Source organism: Chaetodon auriga, chromosome 8 (assembly GCF_051107435.1).
Source record: "Chaetodon auriga isolate fChaAug3 chromosome 8, fChaAug3.hap1, whole genome shotgun sequence".
Classification (NCBI taxonomy): Eukaryota; Metazoa; Chordata; class Actinopteri; order Chaetodontiformes; family Chaetodontidae; genus Chaetodon; species Chaetodon auriga.
In genome coordinates this window covers 6,452,853-6,468,107 of record NC_135081.1, presented here as the reverse complement: position 1 = coordinate 6,468,107, position 15,255 = coordinate 6,452,853, and the positions used below count along the sequence as shown (strand labels likewise).

Here is a 15,255-nt window from a genome sequence, read left to right as displayed (position 1 = left end):
CTGACCCTCAGCTGGAGCTAACAGTGCTGATGGTTTAAACAAACATTAGCATTCATCAGCCTGACCTTTGCAGGGAGACAACATGTTTATTACACTCAGCGATGGTTACTCACAGTGGATGAACTGTAGCTGTAAACCATGCAGTCATTTCCAGTCTGTGGCTTACAAGAGACTTTGATGATTGTACGTATACGAAAAGAGAGGGATGTTACATCTCGTCATTATAACATGGACTTGTTTACTTAGAGTACATGCTGTTAATTCTTATCAGTGACACTATCTGTGTGTGGGAGAGTTATTCCCCTCCTCACGCCCTGTTCACTCACATGAACTTGAAGCGGCAGGCTCTCTCTTGCCTTGTTAGAAGCCTGAAGCATGCAGGTGTTCTGCATCGAGCTTGAACTGTATATACCTCTAAATTTATGACTGGCCACTTTTTTTCCAGTTGCCACTACACCGGGGCACAACAGTAATCCGGTTTCTTCCTGTTTCTCTGTACTTCTTATTCAAGTGCCCCTTAGCTTGTTATGGCTATAATCATGCTGAACGGGGACGCTGCTGAACACGACAATCAGGGATTCCCTAGTTTATCTGAAGTACTTAATAAAGTTGAGTTGGAGCAGAAAACAGCTGTGCTTCCATTTGTGAATTGAATCAAAACAAGCGCGACTGGTTATCTCCAAGTTACTGCTCCAGCGTGTCACAGGAAATCTGCATTAAGTTGAACTTGGCGCCGCCGGGTGGCTTTTGAGATTTGAATTGTGCCAAGCTTTGCCAAAATAATACTTAACAACTGTGAAGTTTGGAGGGGATGATGAGGGTATCAACAAGACACTGTTGTGAAAACTGCTTCACTACCTGCCTCAGTAGACCATAGTTCTACAGTTCAAATATCTCAGCAGCATCCGAAGCCTTTCTTTTTGAACTAAGCATACACACCACAGTACACACACCAGGATGTTCTGTGTGGTAGAAAAGAGCCATAATACTCTTAGCCAGTAAGAAATGTTGGTTTTCTGTTCACAAAGAGCAAGAGAACTATTTCTTTGCGCTTCTATATGAGGCAAGGTTAGATAATCGTTGGTTTCCCTCTGACCAACTCCCTCATCACCTCCGCAGCCTCTCATCTCCTCCAGTGTTACACCAGTCCTGAGTAAAATGTATATTTCTCCAACCTGTAGTAACCTTGTAGATTATGGTTGGAGGTTATATGTAGGAGGCTTTAAGTGGCCCTGGTCTGAAGCTTGGTTTAGGCTTCTGCGTCGCGGCGACGCCGTACCTACGCCGTCGACGCAGACCCCTACGCGGACCCTACGCCGTAGCCTGACGCGCGCCTCCAAAAAATCCTGACTACGCGTCGCGTCGACGCGTAGTGACGTGAACGTCGAGGACTGTGATTGGTCCGTTCAGAACGTAATTTTCGGTTCAGTCGCAGCCCTATGGTCGCAGCACAACAACACCGCCATTTTCAAAGTTTCTGTGGTGAGAGCTACAAGAAAAACTGGACCAAGCCGAAGAAAGAATTATCGAGGAGGTACGCTAGTACGACCACCTCTACAACTCCTCTTCGCGGCAGCAAGAGCCCCCCGAAACCATACAAAGACACAGCCGCACCCCCCTAGCGGCTTGGCGGTGAATTGCGGAGCAACGCGTTCCCTCGACGCAGAACTACGAATGCTCAGTGACGGCGTAGGGTGTACGCCGTAGGTACGGCGTCGCCGCGACGCCGAAGCCTAAACCAAGCTTTACTGTCAAACACTTGTAAAGCTTTTTTACCTACATTGTTTAGCAGAAAATGTTGTAACAGGATAAAGAGAGCCATTTAATAATACACCATCTGATCCTACAGCTGGGGCCTTGTAACAAATACAATTCACAAAGGGGGGCAGCCTGAGCTGTGATTGACTTGATAGTAACTACAAAGGCAGTGAGGCTGAGAAAAAGGGATGAAAGTTATCAGGCTGGACAGCAAACTGGAAAACAAATGGAAACACTTTTCATTTTTTCATCTTTTTTATCCCCAAAAAATCATTTTCAGAGAACCCAAACAATGCCTAAAAAAGCAGATACTGCGCTACGCCCTTGGATAACCTTTCCAGATGTCTTTCTGTTTGTATCTGTTTGAATACTATTAATATTCATACTGAAATCAATATAATAGATTAATTTATGATTCAACACATTTAAGTATGTGACTTTGAGATAGCCTAACCACGCAAAATCAAATGAAACTCGCCAGAGTCAAAACATGAGCTACTGAGATCTGTTAGGCTAGGTACCGTTAGCAGGAGCTAGCCGTTTTTTTTCCTTCTCCATTATGAATTGATTTAGCTGTGGCCTCACACCATCATGTCAATTAAGACGGGTCATTTTCACTTGCCGATATCAACTAGGTGAAAATAATTCAACTTGGCTTTAGCTTAGCTAAGGCTAGCTGCAGCTATCTCACAGGCTAGCTTTCACCTGAAACAGCCCTCTCCCTTCAGTTGTAGTTAGCCGCCTTTCCATGGCAGAGTGTAGTAAGTACCAAGCCAAATTTTAGATTCTGTGGTTTTTAGGTTGTTCTGTACTTACTGCAAATTTAAAAAGCTGTTTTTCATGGACAAAACATATTTCTATGGCATCATACTCTTTTATATAGTAAAACAGATGCCAGAAAGTCAGATACAGGTTATAACTCAGTCTTGACCAAATATGCAATTACTGAGTTCTGGCTTTGATGGGCAGAGCTGATGACTGCGCTTCACCAATGTAATCAGACATTCTATACACCTTCATGTTCTGCCAGAGTGCTTTTGAGTATATTTGGGAGCAAGAAATGACAATTCAAAACTGCATAAGCCGAAAAAAGGGGAAACAACATGCAAGTCAGCATCTGTAATGAACCACATAGCTGACCTTGATGCCAGGGCAGTGGGCGAAGAAGGCCTCAGGGCTTTGAGAGTGGTAAAGTGATCCGTGGCCGACACACCCCCACGGAGCCCGGATGGTGAGGTTGCCGCAGTCGAACATGTTGCCAGAACGGTAGCGGTACTTAGCTGCTTCATTGACGATCTGGAAAGAGACCAGCATGATTCAGGTTAACACAGCCGCACAATATTAGTTGACATAAGAAGATGAACACTACTGAAAAGCAGTTTCTTTAAGTGTATGTCACTTTAATCAATTGCAAAACCAGCGGACACTTGGTCTGGGCTTCATGCGCCGAGCCGTTCTCTCTGTTATTCCCCTTAAAGCTTTTAAAAAGACTATTTCATTGCTAATGAGAAAATTCACCTCGAGGGTCTGGTTTCTTTTAGACCTCTAAAGTTTCTGATACTGGGCTTCCTCCAAAAAGGTATCCCAAGTTTTCCTCCCTGAAACTCAGGTGGGCTGTTAATTCAGCTTTTATATCGCTCTCTCTCTCTCAGGTCAGTTTGGACTGCATTTTAAGCGAGAGCACAGAGGGAGAGAGATGAAGCCCATTCAAGGCCTGACACCAGATTTAATCTACTGTTGCTCTGCGCCGCAGCAGGAGCCTCTTAGAAAACTGGCTCCATTATCACATATTCCGTTTTCTGTTGCCTTGACATAGCAGGGACTCGCATTCATCTTGTGGAGGGCGAGAATACACAGAATGACACGAGTGTCAACATGTATGCATGGTGAAACAGCAGCGCCGTCCACTGCCGCTCAGCCTGTTCATGTCACATTAATCTTCCACGCTTGCAGGAGGAAAACGTGGAAAAGGGCTGCTTTTGTTTAGCTGATTTTTCCGAGCTACATCGTAGAATATGGAACAAAAACACAATTTGAGGGCTGTTTATCAAACACCGATAGCAACAAAGAATATGCTGTACAAACAAGACAGAGGACAAGTGAGGAAAATAAATAAAATCACTAACACTAGTGGCTGCCGGGGAGAGGGAATTTATCTACTTTTCTTGTTTGCCACGTGTTTTCTGAATCTGATCTTTTGCTAGGAGACCTAATCACCCCTATGCAAATAAAACTGCATATGCATACCTGGTTATTATTGTCATGGTACTCGGAGAATCACGTGGATGAAATCCAAAGACATAATCTTGATTTTGCTGACTTGGATCATGATGTTCAGCTTCAGTGATCACATTTTGTACGTGTACAATGGTGCTGTACACTCTCAGCTGTACACCAGGCAAGCATAAAGGGTACAACCTTGCTCTACTTTCCTGCAGCATGGTAATAAGCAGCATTGTAATTTCAAATTACAGATACTGAGTTCACACTTGAGTTCACACATAAATTAAAGCTTTTGATTAGAAACATCTGCCACAGTCTTTTTTGCGGATTGTTTTTTTTTTAACCTGATTTTACTTTGCTAGCCATACACTGTTATTTTTCAGGAACAGTTAGCATTCTTAGCCTTATTACTTGTGTAAAATGTATTCATTGTGAGCTTTTTACACCAGTGCTGTTTGTCCTTTACTTGTACTTCCATTTGTGATTAATGTGTTTTAATTTTGCCAATTTTTTCATCCTATTTTGGGTGATGCAAACAAGATACATAATGTTGCCATGGAGTTAGTGAGACAGTCATGGTTTTCATGGAAGAAAGGTTTTTTTTTGTTTTTTTTTGATGATTTTGAGGCATAAAATGAAGTTATTGGGAGCTCCTTTAACTAGACAAATCCCTTTAGCTTTCAGAGAGGTAACAGAAAAACAGCTCCTGATTCTAGCATTACCTGCGTGATGGTTGTGTGCGTCCCAGTTTTCCTGAGTTATGACCGGGAGAAGAAGGATTTTTGATGCAAAAGGCAGGTTTTAGGAGTTATGTCAGCGTACTTTCCCAGATTCCAGGCCCTGTCCCCTTAACCAAACACCTACAGAGTGCCAGTGAATGTGATCCATTGCTAAGAGGGAGGTTCCTCCTGGATATCATTCACATTAGCACGAGCACGAGGTGCTATAAATATATTTAGGGACTCAGTTAGTTGATTGACAGAAAATGAAACCATTTTGATAACTGAATGATAGTTTTAGTCATTTTTACAGCATAAAATGCCAAACATTTGCTGATTTCAGTTTCCCAAAGGAGAGAATTTTAGTGAAAGTAAAATGAGTATCTTTGGATTTGGGACTGTTGACCATCCAAAACAAGCAATTTAAAGACGTCACCATTGGCTCCAAAAACCTAAAGGCCATCTTTAACTGTTTTCTGCCATTTTACAGACAAAACAATTAAGAAAATAATCAGCAGATTAATCAATAGTGACAGTAATCCTCTGCTGCAGTCCAACTTACCTGATCAAAAGCAGGAAAGATGTAGTCAGCAAACTGGATCTCAGCAATGGCCGTGGCACCAGCAACAGCTACACCAATACCAAATCCCACAATCCCCTGCTCACAAAGGGGAGTGTTGAAGACTCTGTCCTTACCTGCAGAGACAGCAGAAGACAGAAGGAAAAAAAAAAGACTGACGTACACGTAAAAGAAGGTGACCAGTGGCCGCTGGGTGAAGGAGCTAACTTTCAGCAATTTTAACAGAAAGAAAAGTCCACACTGAGGTTTAAAGCAAGCCTGAAACTGTGCAGGCAGGGATCACTGAACAGCACACTGTTCTTCATTGTTCATTTGGGACCACTGACCACACTTGTAGAGGATGCCTGCGGAATAGCAAGGCTATAGTGATAACAGAGCAAGGCCCATGCCACACACACGCCATGCGGTCCTAACATAAATGAAGCGACGAGCTGATGGCTCCTCAGCTGTAGCTAACCAAGCCTACGATGCACACACAACCCCCACAGAGCGAAAACAGAAGAACCCCCCCCCCCCCCCTCCACACACACACACTATTTTCCACTCTCCACCCTATAATCTGAAAAAGAGCCACAAGAGTGGGTCTCTAAATTTGGGTCGAGTGTTATTTTTGCTCTCATCTTTGTGTATTTGCCAGTCTTCTCTGTTTTGCTGGGAAGTTTGCTTCTTCAGCAGTGAGACTCTGCCCTTATGTGCCCTGCTCTGCACTCACAAAGTTCAATTAGCAACCGCAGAGCCAGAAACCCTTGGAGGAATGAACAATTAAGAGATCAAAATTTAGTGCCTGGTCGCTCAGACTAAAGCCAACCTCAAATATGCAGCTTCATGTAAATGTGACACATGTGACAAGTGTTTGTGTTTATGCCAGTGTGTGCGTGATTGCTTCTGTGTGCCATCAAATGGCTGAGCAGTAAGTTAATTATGACAAAACTACAACAAAAATGATGCTACAATAAAACAACTTGTGCATATCAAAGTCATCTTTATGTTGACATTTGGGCTCCTGAGTCGAGAATATATGTTTAAATAGACAGTTTGTACATTCAGTGCTGTGCTGTCTGATACAACGGTGTCCACACATCTGAGAGGGAGAGCTAGTCAGAGCGTAGGGTCAATGTGTGCTGTTGTTGACAGAGTAAAAGCTCTCAGAAGTAGGCAGTAGCCAGCAGCGGGAGAGCTGGATGAGAAGGTGAATGCATCCGCCTCGTAAAAAGCCATTCACATAACGTCGGCCATGCATTAACCTCTGTTCTGTATAATGGCTGTGAATGGCAGAGGTGTGCACCATCCGTTTCAGGAGTGACAGGGATAAAAACAGCTTTGCGCTCGTCATCATACACAAGGATGAGATGGAAAATAATCATCCCTCTTCAAAGGTCAACACTTCTGACGTCAATGACAACAAAAGGCAAAGCCGGCTACTGTAGGGCGGATTCGAGACTCCTCGCTATAAAAAAAAAAAAAATAAAAAAAAAAAAGCACGCGCATACAAAATAAACTGAAAATGGACTCAAAACAAGAAAGGCAGACTAGTGACATCTAATTATTTCATACCATGAAGAACAAGAAAAACATTTCAGCAGTGTTTCTCAAAGTGCAGTTTCTGTACTGTGTTCAGTCAACCTGTTTCAGGACTGAATCTAGCTGAGGACACACTGGGCTGCTTAATGTTATTTGGAGGGGAAAAATAGAGTTTACAAGTTGGTTATTCCCCGATTTACTTAAAAAAAAACACATTTGGATCAAAATGTTGTATATTTTCCAACAAAACGAGGGGAAATTGGCTACAATCACCAACCTTTCTTCTACTCAGCATCAATCTTGGGCATGTCCATAGCCTATTTTATGTAGAAAAAAAAAACTTATATTGCCATGTCTTTGACTATTTCTGTCCCCATTAGAGATTTATGTTTATTGTTGGACTGTCAACTGCAGAATCAAAACTGGAGCTGCACAGAATCAGAACTGGAGCTGCCAGCTCCTTTTGAAGGGAAAATCCTCACTGACTAATACCGGGTAGAAGCATAAATTATTAACGTAATAAAGTGCAGATGCAGTGCTCTCTGTGGGTTCGGGGTTCGAACGTCAAACCAAGTTGCAGGAGAAACAGCGTCCCACTAAGCATTTTTCATGAAAGGCATTTTGACAGGTTAAAGCAGCAGGAGCAGGTGTAAATAATAAAACGAATGATGGCTGAATTCCCTTTAGCTGCTCCTGGTATTGTGAATGCTGGCTCACTGTCACACTGTCATGACTTACTGGGACACTTGACTAGAACGGAGCCATCAATCATGTTATGTAACACCTGCGTTTTTCTTAATTTGACGAGTCAAAATGTCCACTGTGACCCTTACTAGTGAAAGATATTGTAGGTTGACATTGATATTTGAAAATATAGCAAAAAAACTGGCTAATATCTTTATTTTTTACATAAGATAAGCTAAAATATCTTTGATGAGGAGTTTTGAAGTTTGTCACTTCAGCATGAGCTCGACGTTTTTACAGTTCAAGAATCAGCTTGCTCTGGTGAACAAACTATGCAATGGCAACACATGGTTTTTGAAATGACCTCAAGCATATCTTTGGCATTTCTGCTTGACAATGTCTTGTTTCTTGTCAGCTGAAATACATGTCAATTCCGAAATATCTGCAATAAGCTAATATCTGCCACGACTGCTTCTTCCTGCTGGAAAGACTGAATCCATAGAGGACAGAGCAGCATCAGCTTCTGCCAAATGTAATTGAGCTGATTTACCCTTTAAAGACTGCAGTCCTCCACATTTGAAGAATGTTAAGGAATACTTAACAAGCTAATGCAAACTAATTCAATGAAATGCTATTTTAGCAGCATCTCTGACAATTCTCAGAAGCTAAAAGTGAACATTAACATGACAAAGAGGGCTAAAGGCTTTTATCACAGCAGACATTTCTACTTGTCATTGCAGGAAAAGCACAGGTGTTACTAATGTCATTACCGATGGCTCTTCTCTGTTTAAATGTCCCAGTAGGATAAGCTTGTTGGTCAGCAGGCAAAGTACCACAACCAATCCAATCCAGCCTGTAATTGTGTTGTTGATTATGCCTGTGCTTTTCACGCTTTACAGTGTCTGATGTGCCTGTCTGTCCATGTTTACTGTAGCTATACTATCAACTTGAAGAATTTCAAGTGCACCATTTCAAGTTTAATTGAAATTTGAGCACCAGAATAAAAAGAACAGACTCCAAACAAAAGTCACAGCCGTGAGCATTGGCAAGCTCTGGCAGCTTACTGCATCAAGTTTGTGAGACTACCCTGCTACAATGGATACATAAGTGCAAACGGATCCTTCTGGTCCTCGAGGAGAACACTGAACAGTATTATGACCTTGTAAGAGAAGAGGTGGCGAAGTTCTTTACAGTCCTCTGCTGCCATCTAGTGGCAAACTGACATACAACAGATGGGTGAACCGCTTACTTTTTTTATTTTATTTTTTCTGGAGTAAACTCAGCACTAGAGGCTTCTGAACAGGGCAAATCAAAAAGGAATGATGCATCTTACCATATTTGTCTCTCAGGCCCACTGTGCATCGGAATACTCCCCCAAAGGCAACATCTTCCCCAAAGATGACTGCAGATAAACACACAATACAGTTAGTGATAAAATAGCAGGTCTTCTGAAGATTCTTTGCTCCAGCATGTAAGCATAGAAGAAGCAAGATTATATACTTTAAAATTTTCAAAAAGTCACAATATGTGACAAGCAAAAAAGAAAATTATGACTGTTTTTAACATACCACTCGCCAGCTCAAGCCTGAGATTTCTGACTGGGGCTTGATAATCTTTGGCTCAGAAACCATATTCAAGCAACATAACATGACACCACAACCTTGTCGTGTCACTCTTAAAAATCTGCTGAAATGCAGCAGCACACAACAAGGAACAGCATGAGTAACTAACACAAGACATATATTTCTACTAGCGATGTCGATGGTTAACTATTAACACCACAGAGATTATTTTTGACCAGTTATGCATGTCAGTCTACAGGTTAAAAACACACACACACACACACACACACACACACACACACACAGTGTGACGCATGCTGGTCCGAGGCCATCACCTAGTTGGTGTACCGTATGATCGAGACCCACATGCTGCCAGTGTGTGGTAGAGGCAGGGCTCGAGACTGCGACCAAAATGGTCGCATATGCGACCTTTTTTTCAGAGTTTGCGAGTAAGAATTTCATCTGGTCGCGTTCGTGCGAGCGCATCAGTTTTATTGCTCCGTGTTAGACATTGTGGTTGAAAGTCGTCCCTTTTTTCACTGGTTTAGTCAGCCGCCTCCACCTGCACTCTCTCCTGTTGAGACAGCGCCGTCGCGTGCACATAAGCCGTCGCGTAAACGCGCAGCGCACAGAACTTCAAGACACCAAGACTAGCGTTTCGCTATTCTCAAAATTGAAGGGGTCTGTTGCTGATTTTTTCCCAAAAAAAATTTGTTACGGGGTCGACACAATTTAAGCTGGAAACTGTGAAGTTACACAACGCCAGCATAAAACACAAAACCTGTCGGGACCAATGCATCACCCGAAACACTGAGCCCCTCCCGACTTTTTTTCAGCGGATGGATGAGAGTAATCGCTCAACAGAAGAGAACGAAATGGTCATTAAGTTTAACACTGCCTATAACATAGCGAAAGAGGAACTCCCGTTCACACAATTCAAATCCCAGATCGCACTGATGAAAAAAAAACGGGCTGAATGTGAACCCAACCTATGCCAATGACAAGGCACGTGCCCAGTTCATAGGAAAATCATGTGCTGGTGCGACCAACTGAGAAAGTTGGTCGCACCAGTGCTACCAGTGGAAAAGTTAGTGTAGAGCCCTGGGTAGAGGGTGAGGGATTCAGAGAGGTAGTTCAGTACTTCAAGCCCAAGTACGATATACCACTGAGAACTGTGACTAAATGCACTGAAAAACACTGAGAAGAAGAAGGATGAGCTAAAAGTCAAGCTAACGAGGGCGGACACGCTAACTCTGACATACAAACTGCTGGACAGCTCTCCCAAACGAAAGCTACATCACAGGTAGCTGCTACTTCATCAGTGCTGACTGGGAGCTGGGTTTCCATTATCTGGTGATTACCGTACTTTACTGTGAAAATCTGTTGAAGTCTGACATCTTTAAGTCTCTCCGTCACAATGTTCAGTGAAAATAATTCCTGACTTAAATGTGAAGATATTCTGGCCCTACACGCCGTCTCCCCCCGCTGCTTCTCTGATGTCCGCCCTCTCTCTCACTCCTCTGGTTGGTTTTGGTGACTTTTATTTTGTTTCTGTCGAGTTTGACAAAAGTGTGTTTCATGACTACAAAATGACTGTTTAAATGGAGTCTGGCAGTTTTGAGTGATATGGCAGCCGTTTCTGGTTAAACAAAAAGGTCTCTGTCTGTAGAGATCTTTTTGATAATGTTGTCAGACACTTAAAACAACAATCTGAGCCTGTCAGTGGCAAAAACAAACACTTACAGTGGCCATACCCTGGCCGTGCACAAACACACGGAGGGATTACACTGCAGTCCATTTCACTGTCAATCAATACTGGACCAATCTCAAAAACTGTCATACCCATGAGTCACTGGGTTATCAACATCTGACTGGAATATATCCCGTTTGTCTGAGACACAGAACTCTTCCAGGAAATGACTGACTGGAAATGTAGTCCAGCGTGCTCCTCGGTGCAAAGTGAACTGGTTAGTTACCAGTGAATGGTTGAAGGGCTATTGAAAGCAAAATTAACCGAAACTGACGCGCCTAATGTCTACACCATGATGTTCCTGGACACAGTGTTCTGATCGTCCACCCCTAAAGGTCAGTGTGTTCTTTAAAAACTGCATTATGATAAATAAACTTTTCACATATTTTCAGCCAAAAAATTCCATTTCCTGCTGAAGCATCCTACCTGCTGTTGGGTCACTGGCGAGAGTGTTGTCCAAGGCACTTGTAACTGACTGGAACAAGTTCATCTTCTCGGTGGGACCTAAAAGGTTTTAAGATAAAATAATAATAATAGTAATAATTAAAGGACTTCACACAAGCAACAATTCTTTGTTGTGGATTTGTGACCGTACCAGTTATTGCAGAAGAAACCACATTAAGGAAACTTGGCAGCGATAAATCAACAGGACACACACACTTCTTTGTTACGGAAAAGGAGCAAATGACACAACTAGTTTTAGTTCCGGCTCCATTAAAAATGGCAGGCAGCTGCTGAAGTACCAGCGTCTGGTCCAATGAACTGCAGGTGGAACAATGAGCTCATTCCTCATTTAGGACTGGCTCACACTATGCAACATGATACAGATACCATACTGCAGCGATAAGGCCACGACAGGCGTCCTGTCACACTATAAAACTAGATATGCCACGCAGCACTTTCATTTCAACAAAATACAAACCTTGCTGATAAACTTGCTTGGCAAGTTCCCTGACAACCTTCAAGTCCACAGCCAGCAACATGAAACTAAGTCAAATGCTGCAGTTCACAGTTTTAACCCTGCTATTGTTCAGTTATGCTGCATAAAGGATCAGGGTGTACGATTTGGTGGCATCTAGGCATGATGGTGCAGGTAGCAACCAACTGACCACCCCTCGCCTCCTCCCTGCCTACGGTGGCTGTGAAACTTGCAAAAGGTGCTCTCTGGAGCCAGTGTTTGTTTTGTCTGCTCTGGGACACTGTAGAAACATGGCAGACTCCATGAAAGAGGACCTGCTATTCTGTATGAATAACGAGTTCATTCAAGGTGCTGAAAACCCAATAATTCATATTTCACGTGAATACACTGATGAAACATATTTATAAATATTATATTCAATTTCTGCCAGTCGAGCCCCTAAATCTTGCACGCTAAACGGCATTTTCTACCTTTTCAACGACCGACGAAATTGAACTTTATGGTGGACAAATATATCAACACACTTAAGCGTTATCGTTTCATGTTGCTCCAAGCACGTCATGTTTACACGTCTTCAAAATGTCGAGAGGGTATCTTTAAATATTTAGGTGGAAAGCGTTAAACCTCTAACGTTACCAACTGTGCCCTACAATGTCTGGCAGAGGAGAAATGAATAGACAGCGCAAATCCAACCCTTTCATATCCCCTGAACAAAAACTGTTATTGCTGCTGCTAAGTCATTCGTCTTTTTAACAGCTTGCTAACTCAAGGAAACTTTCAGCGCCACAAAAGTCTCTGTCAATGTAGCTAACGTTAGCCGGCTAGCCAGCCACTCACCATACTGTGTGGGGACAGGGTCAGGCTGGAAGGTAAAGTGCGCTGCATGCCTTCGTTGTGTCTTCGTAGGGGAGCTGCAGCTCGGCGACACCTTCAGCAGAGTGGCCCCAACACAACTCTGAGCTCCGGTGCCAATTCCGGAGATGGTACGTTTCGAGGTAGCACCTCTGATGAAGAACCGTGCTGCAGCCGCCATAACTGTTGTGATGGCTGACCAGGAAGGGCAAGACGAGCCAAAGTGTAAAGATCGTCTATGAAAGACAGGACGTTACTCAATAAAGAGAATCTACTTTATATCACGGTATCTGACTGGAATCCCGCCCCACTTCAGGGATTCATTTTGGCATTATTAGACGTCTTCGGTCAGTTTTTCTTAAACCTGACACATGATAATGATGTAACTTACCCTAAGGTAAATTCACTGCTGTTCTGACGAATGATATTTCAGCACCAGGTCAAGATAAAACAATTATTTTATCCGTTATTGATAACAGTATGTCGTGTTTCCGAGCAATGTATTCGTTAACATGTCTTTGTGTTAGCTATTAGCTGTTGTATTACAGTATATACCCATTTATCTTACGATATGTCGAGAAACCACCGCTGAACATTTACAAAGACTCTCGAAAAAGGAGAAACAGAGGTGAGTTATAGGAGGGAAAGCTCTGTGTGGTACCCGGGAAAAGTGTCAGAGTGAGAGCTCTTCGTATTTCCTCTCCATCGGCAGATAAAGGCTGTGATTGGTCAAATGGGAGGGCGGTGTGCGTGGTAGAGATTTTGGATACACAGTGCGCACACTGATTGAAGTGACTCCTTACAGGCCGTTGACAGACAGCAGGCTGAGTCTGGGGTCAAAGTGGAGAGGTCTTCATCAAGTCCTGATACACTTGGTGGTTTTGAGGTCTGTATCTAGCTACTCAAAAACATTTCTAGTGATGTACAGTGTACATAGCAAATCTCTAGGCTGCATCCTACATGTCTTCTGATCAACAGAAGTCCAGAAGGTTTCTAAAGATTTGAAATTATATTAATAATGCCATTTTGGCATGAGTTAAAGGCTGCTCCATCTCTGATAACACAAGTGATACTCCTTAACTGCTGCTGGTGTTTTTTTGACACTCAAATCAATGAGACCACCAATGAGACTTTCCCCACTTTCATCTTCACTCAGCATACTTGAAAGTATGCATCTGTTCTCTTGAGGAAACAGAGGACAGGTTTTTGTGTTCTCACGTCTATTTGTTATATCGCATTTAGAAAACATCTTCTGTTTTCATGCAGATTTAGTGTCAAATAATAACTTCATTCTAATTTGTTTCACCCAAGGAAAAGTCTGTATGATGTCTGTGTCTGTATGATTTGATCAGATTTGATTCACTGTGGGCGATTTTAGTGTTGCATGTCCACAAAGTGAGAGACTGATATTTTTTTTGTGTACAATATGGGTCAAGCTCAAAGAATGCTATAGCCTACATCTCCCATGATGCCTACTTCTAACCAGTGAGCACAGCACAGGCAAAACAAAACATACTTAAAACTTTGATTTAAAACAACCAAACTATTCTAACTTTGAAGGAAAATGTGTTCATGCTGGACTTCATCACTTATAGTATATAGTGAAGTCAGTAAAGATGTGGTACAACTAAAGAAACAGCTCTGACTTTGGTGGTCCATTCGTTCTGGCTCTTCATCCTTCTATTTTTTGGCTTTTCTGTTTCCTCAAGTCTTACACTGTATTTTTTTATTTCTTCTTTTAGATTTAAATTCTCTCTCTCTCCACCAGAACCTTCTTAAGATGGAGGAGGAGTCATCAGAGTAGCCTGGCTGAGACCTGAATGAGCTACAGAATGCTAACTGGGTAGGCAGCTGTTCCACTTTCATGGGAAATTGCTTGGAAAAGCTTGCAGCACTGCAGATGAACTGTAGGCTGGAGTGATGCTCTTTTGGATACCAGTGCTTGACTTGTATTCACTTGGTGATAGCAAGGATGTACAGAAGTATTATTTTGACACTTTTGATGCTGCAGTGTTTCAACTCAAGTTGCCAGGCACGTTTCACAATAGTGCCAGGTCATATGCTGTTTTAGATTAATCCCAGCCATGCACCTTACATGGTGACTGTAAGCCATTTGGTGTTGCTGACTGTACTATGTATTGTACTATGTTTCTTTTTTCTTTTTACATTTTACAAACTAAGCAATTTATGGATTAAACCCAAAAATAGGAACTGTAATTGTGAGACAAACAAAGAAAAAAAGGCCAGACATCCTGTTTGTTCTCAGTGGAAAATGCAATATTTTCTGCATTAAAATCTGTTTCAATAACATTTCCAGTGAGAAATGTGCATTTTATTTATGCAATCTTCATTCTGTGTGAATTTTAGTTTGTTAGTTATGACAAAGATTGTTTCAGGTCTCCCCAGAGAATTGTTGAATTGCATCATTTTCTGTGTTGCAAGGTGGAGATTCTGTTCTGTCAACTACAATTACCACCTTGTGGTTATGCCTCCACCAACCAGTCGAGCTGCAGTCTGCAGAGCAGACAGGCTCCAAAGAACTTACTACAAACAGCTAGATGACATTACTGCATTGGCTGAGAGCCTTCAGCTGCAGCGCTACACTTTTATAAGCATCTGGAACACAAAGTATAGTACATTAAAACAATATAAATGACTACATTTATCTGTAATTTAGCAACACAAGG

At 42.3% G+C, this 15,255-nt stretch overlaps 1 protein-coding gene across 1 annotated transcript in view; it reads right to left on the bottom strand.

Moving 5' to 3' along the window:
- Window positions 1-12,778, bottom strand: part of bckdhb (branched chain keto acid dehydrogenase E1 subunit beta) — a 51,569-nt gene extending 38,791 nt beyond the window's left edge. Inside the window, exons 1-5 of the mRNA XM_076737710.1 lie at window positions 12,554-12,778; window positions 11,224-11,301; window positions 8,819-8,887; window positions 5,263-5,396; window positions 2,899-3,054 (exon numbers count right to left, since the gene is read on the bottom strand). Of these exons, the coding sequence (XP_076593825.1) occupies window positions 2,899-3,054; window positions 5,263-5,396; window positions 8,819-8,887; window positions 11,224-11,301; window positions 12,554-12,749 (633 nt within the window). The 5' untranslated portion in view covers window positions 12,750-12,778. The remainder of the gene's footprint in view (window positions 1-2,898; window positions 3,055-5,262; window positions 5,397-8,818; window positions 8,888-11,223; window positions 11,302-12,553) is intronic.
- Window positions 12,779-15,255: the final 2,477 nt, after the last annotated feature.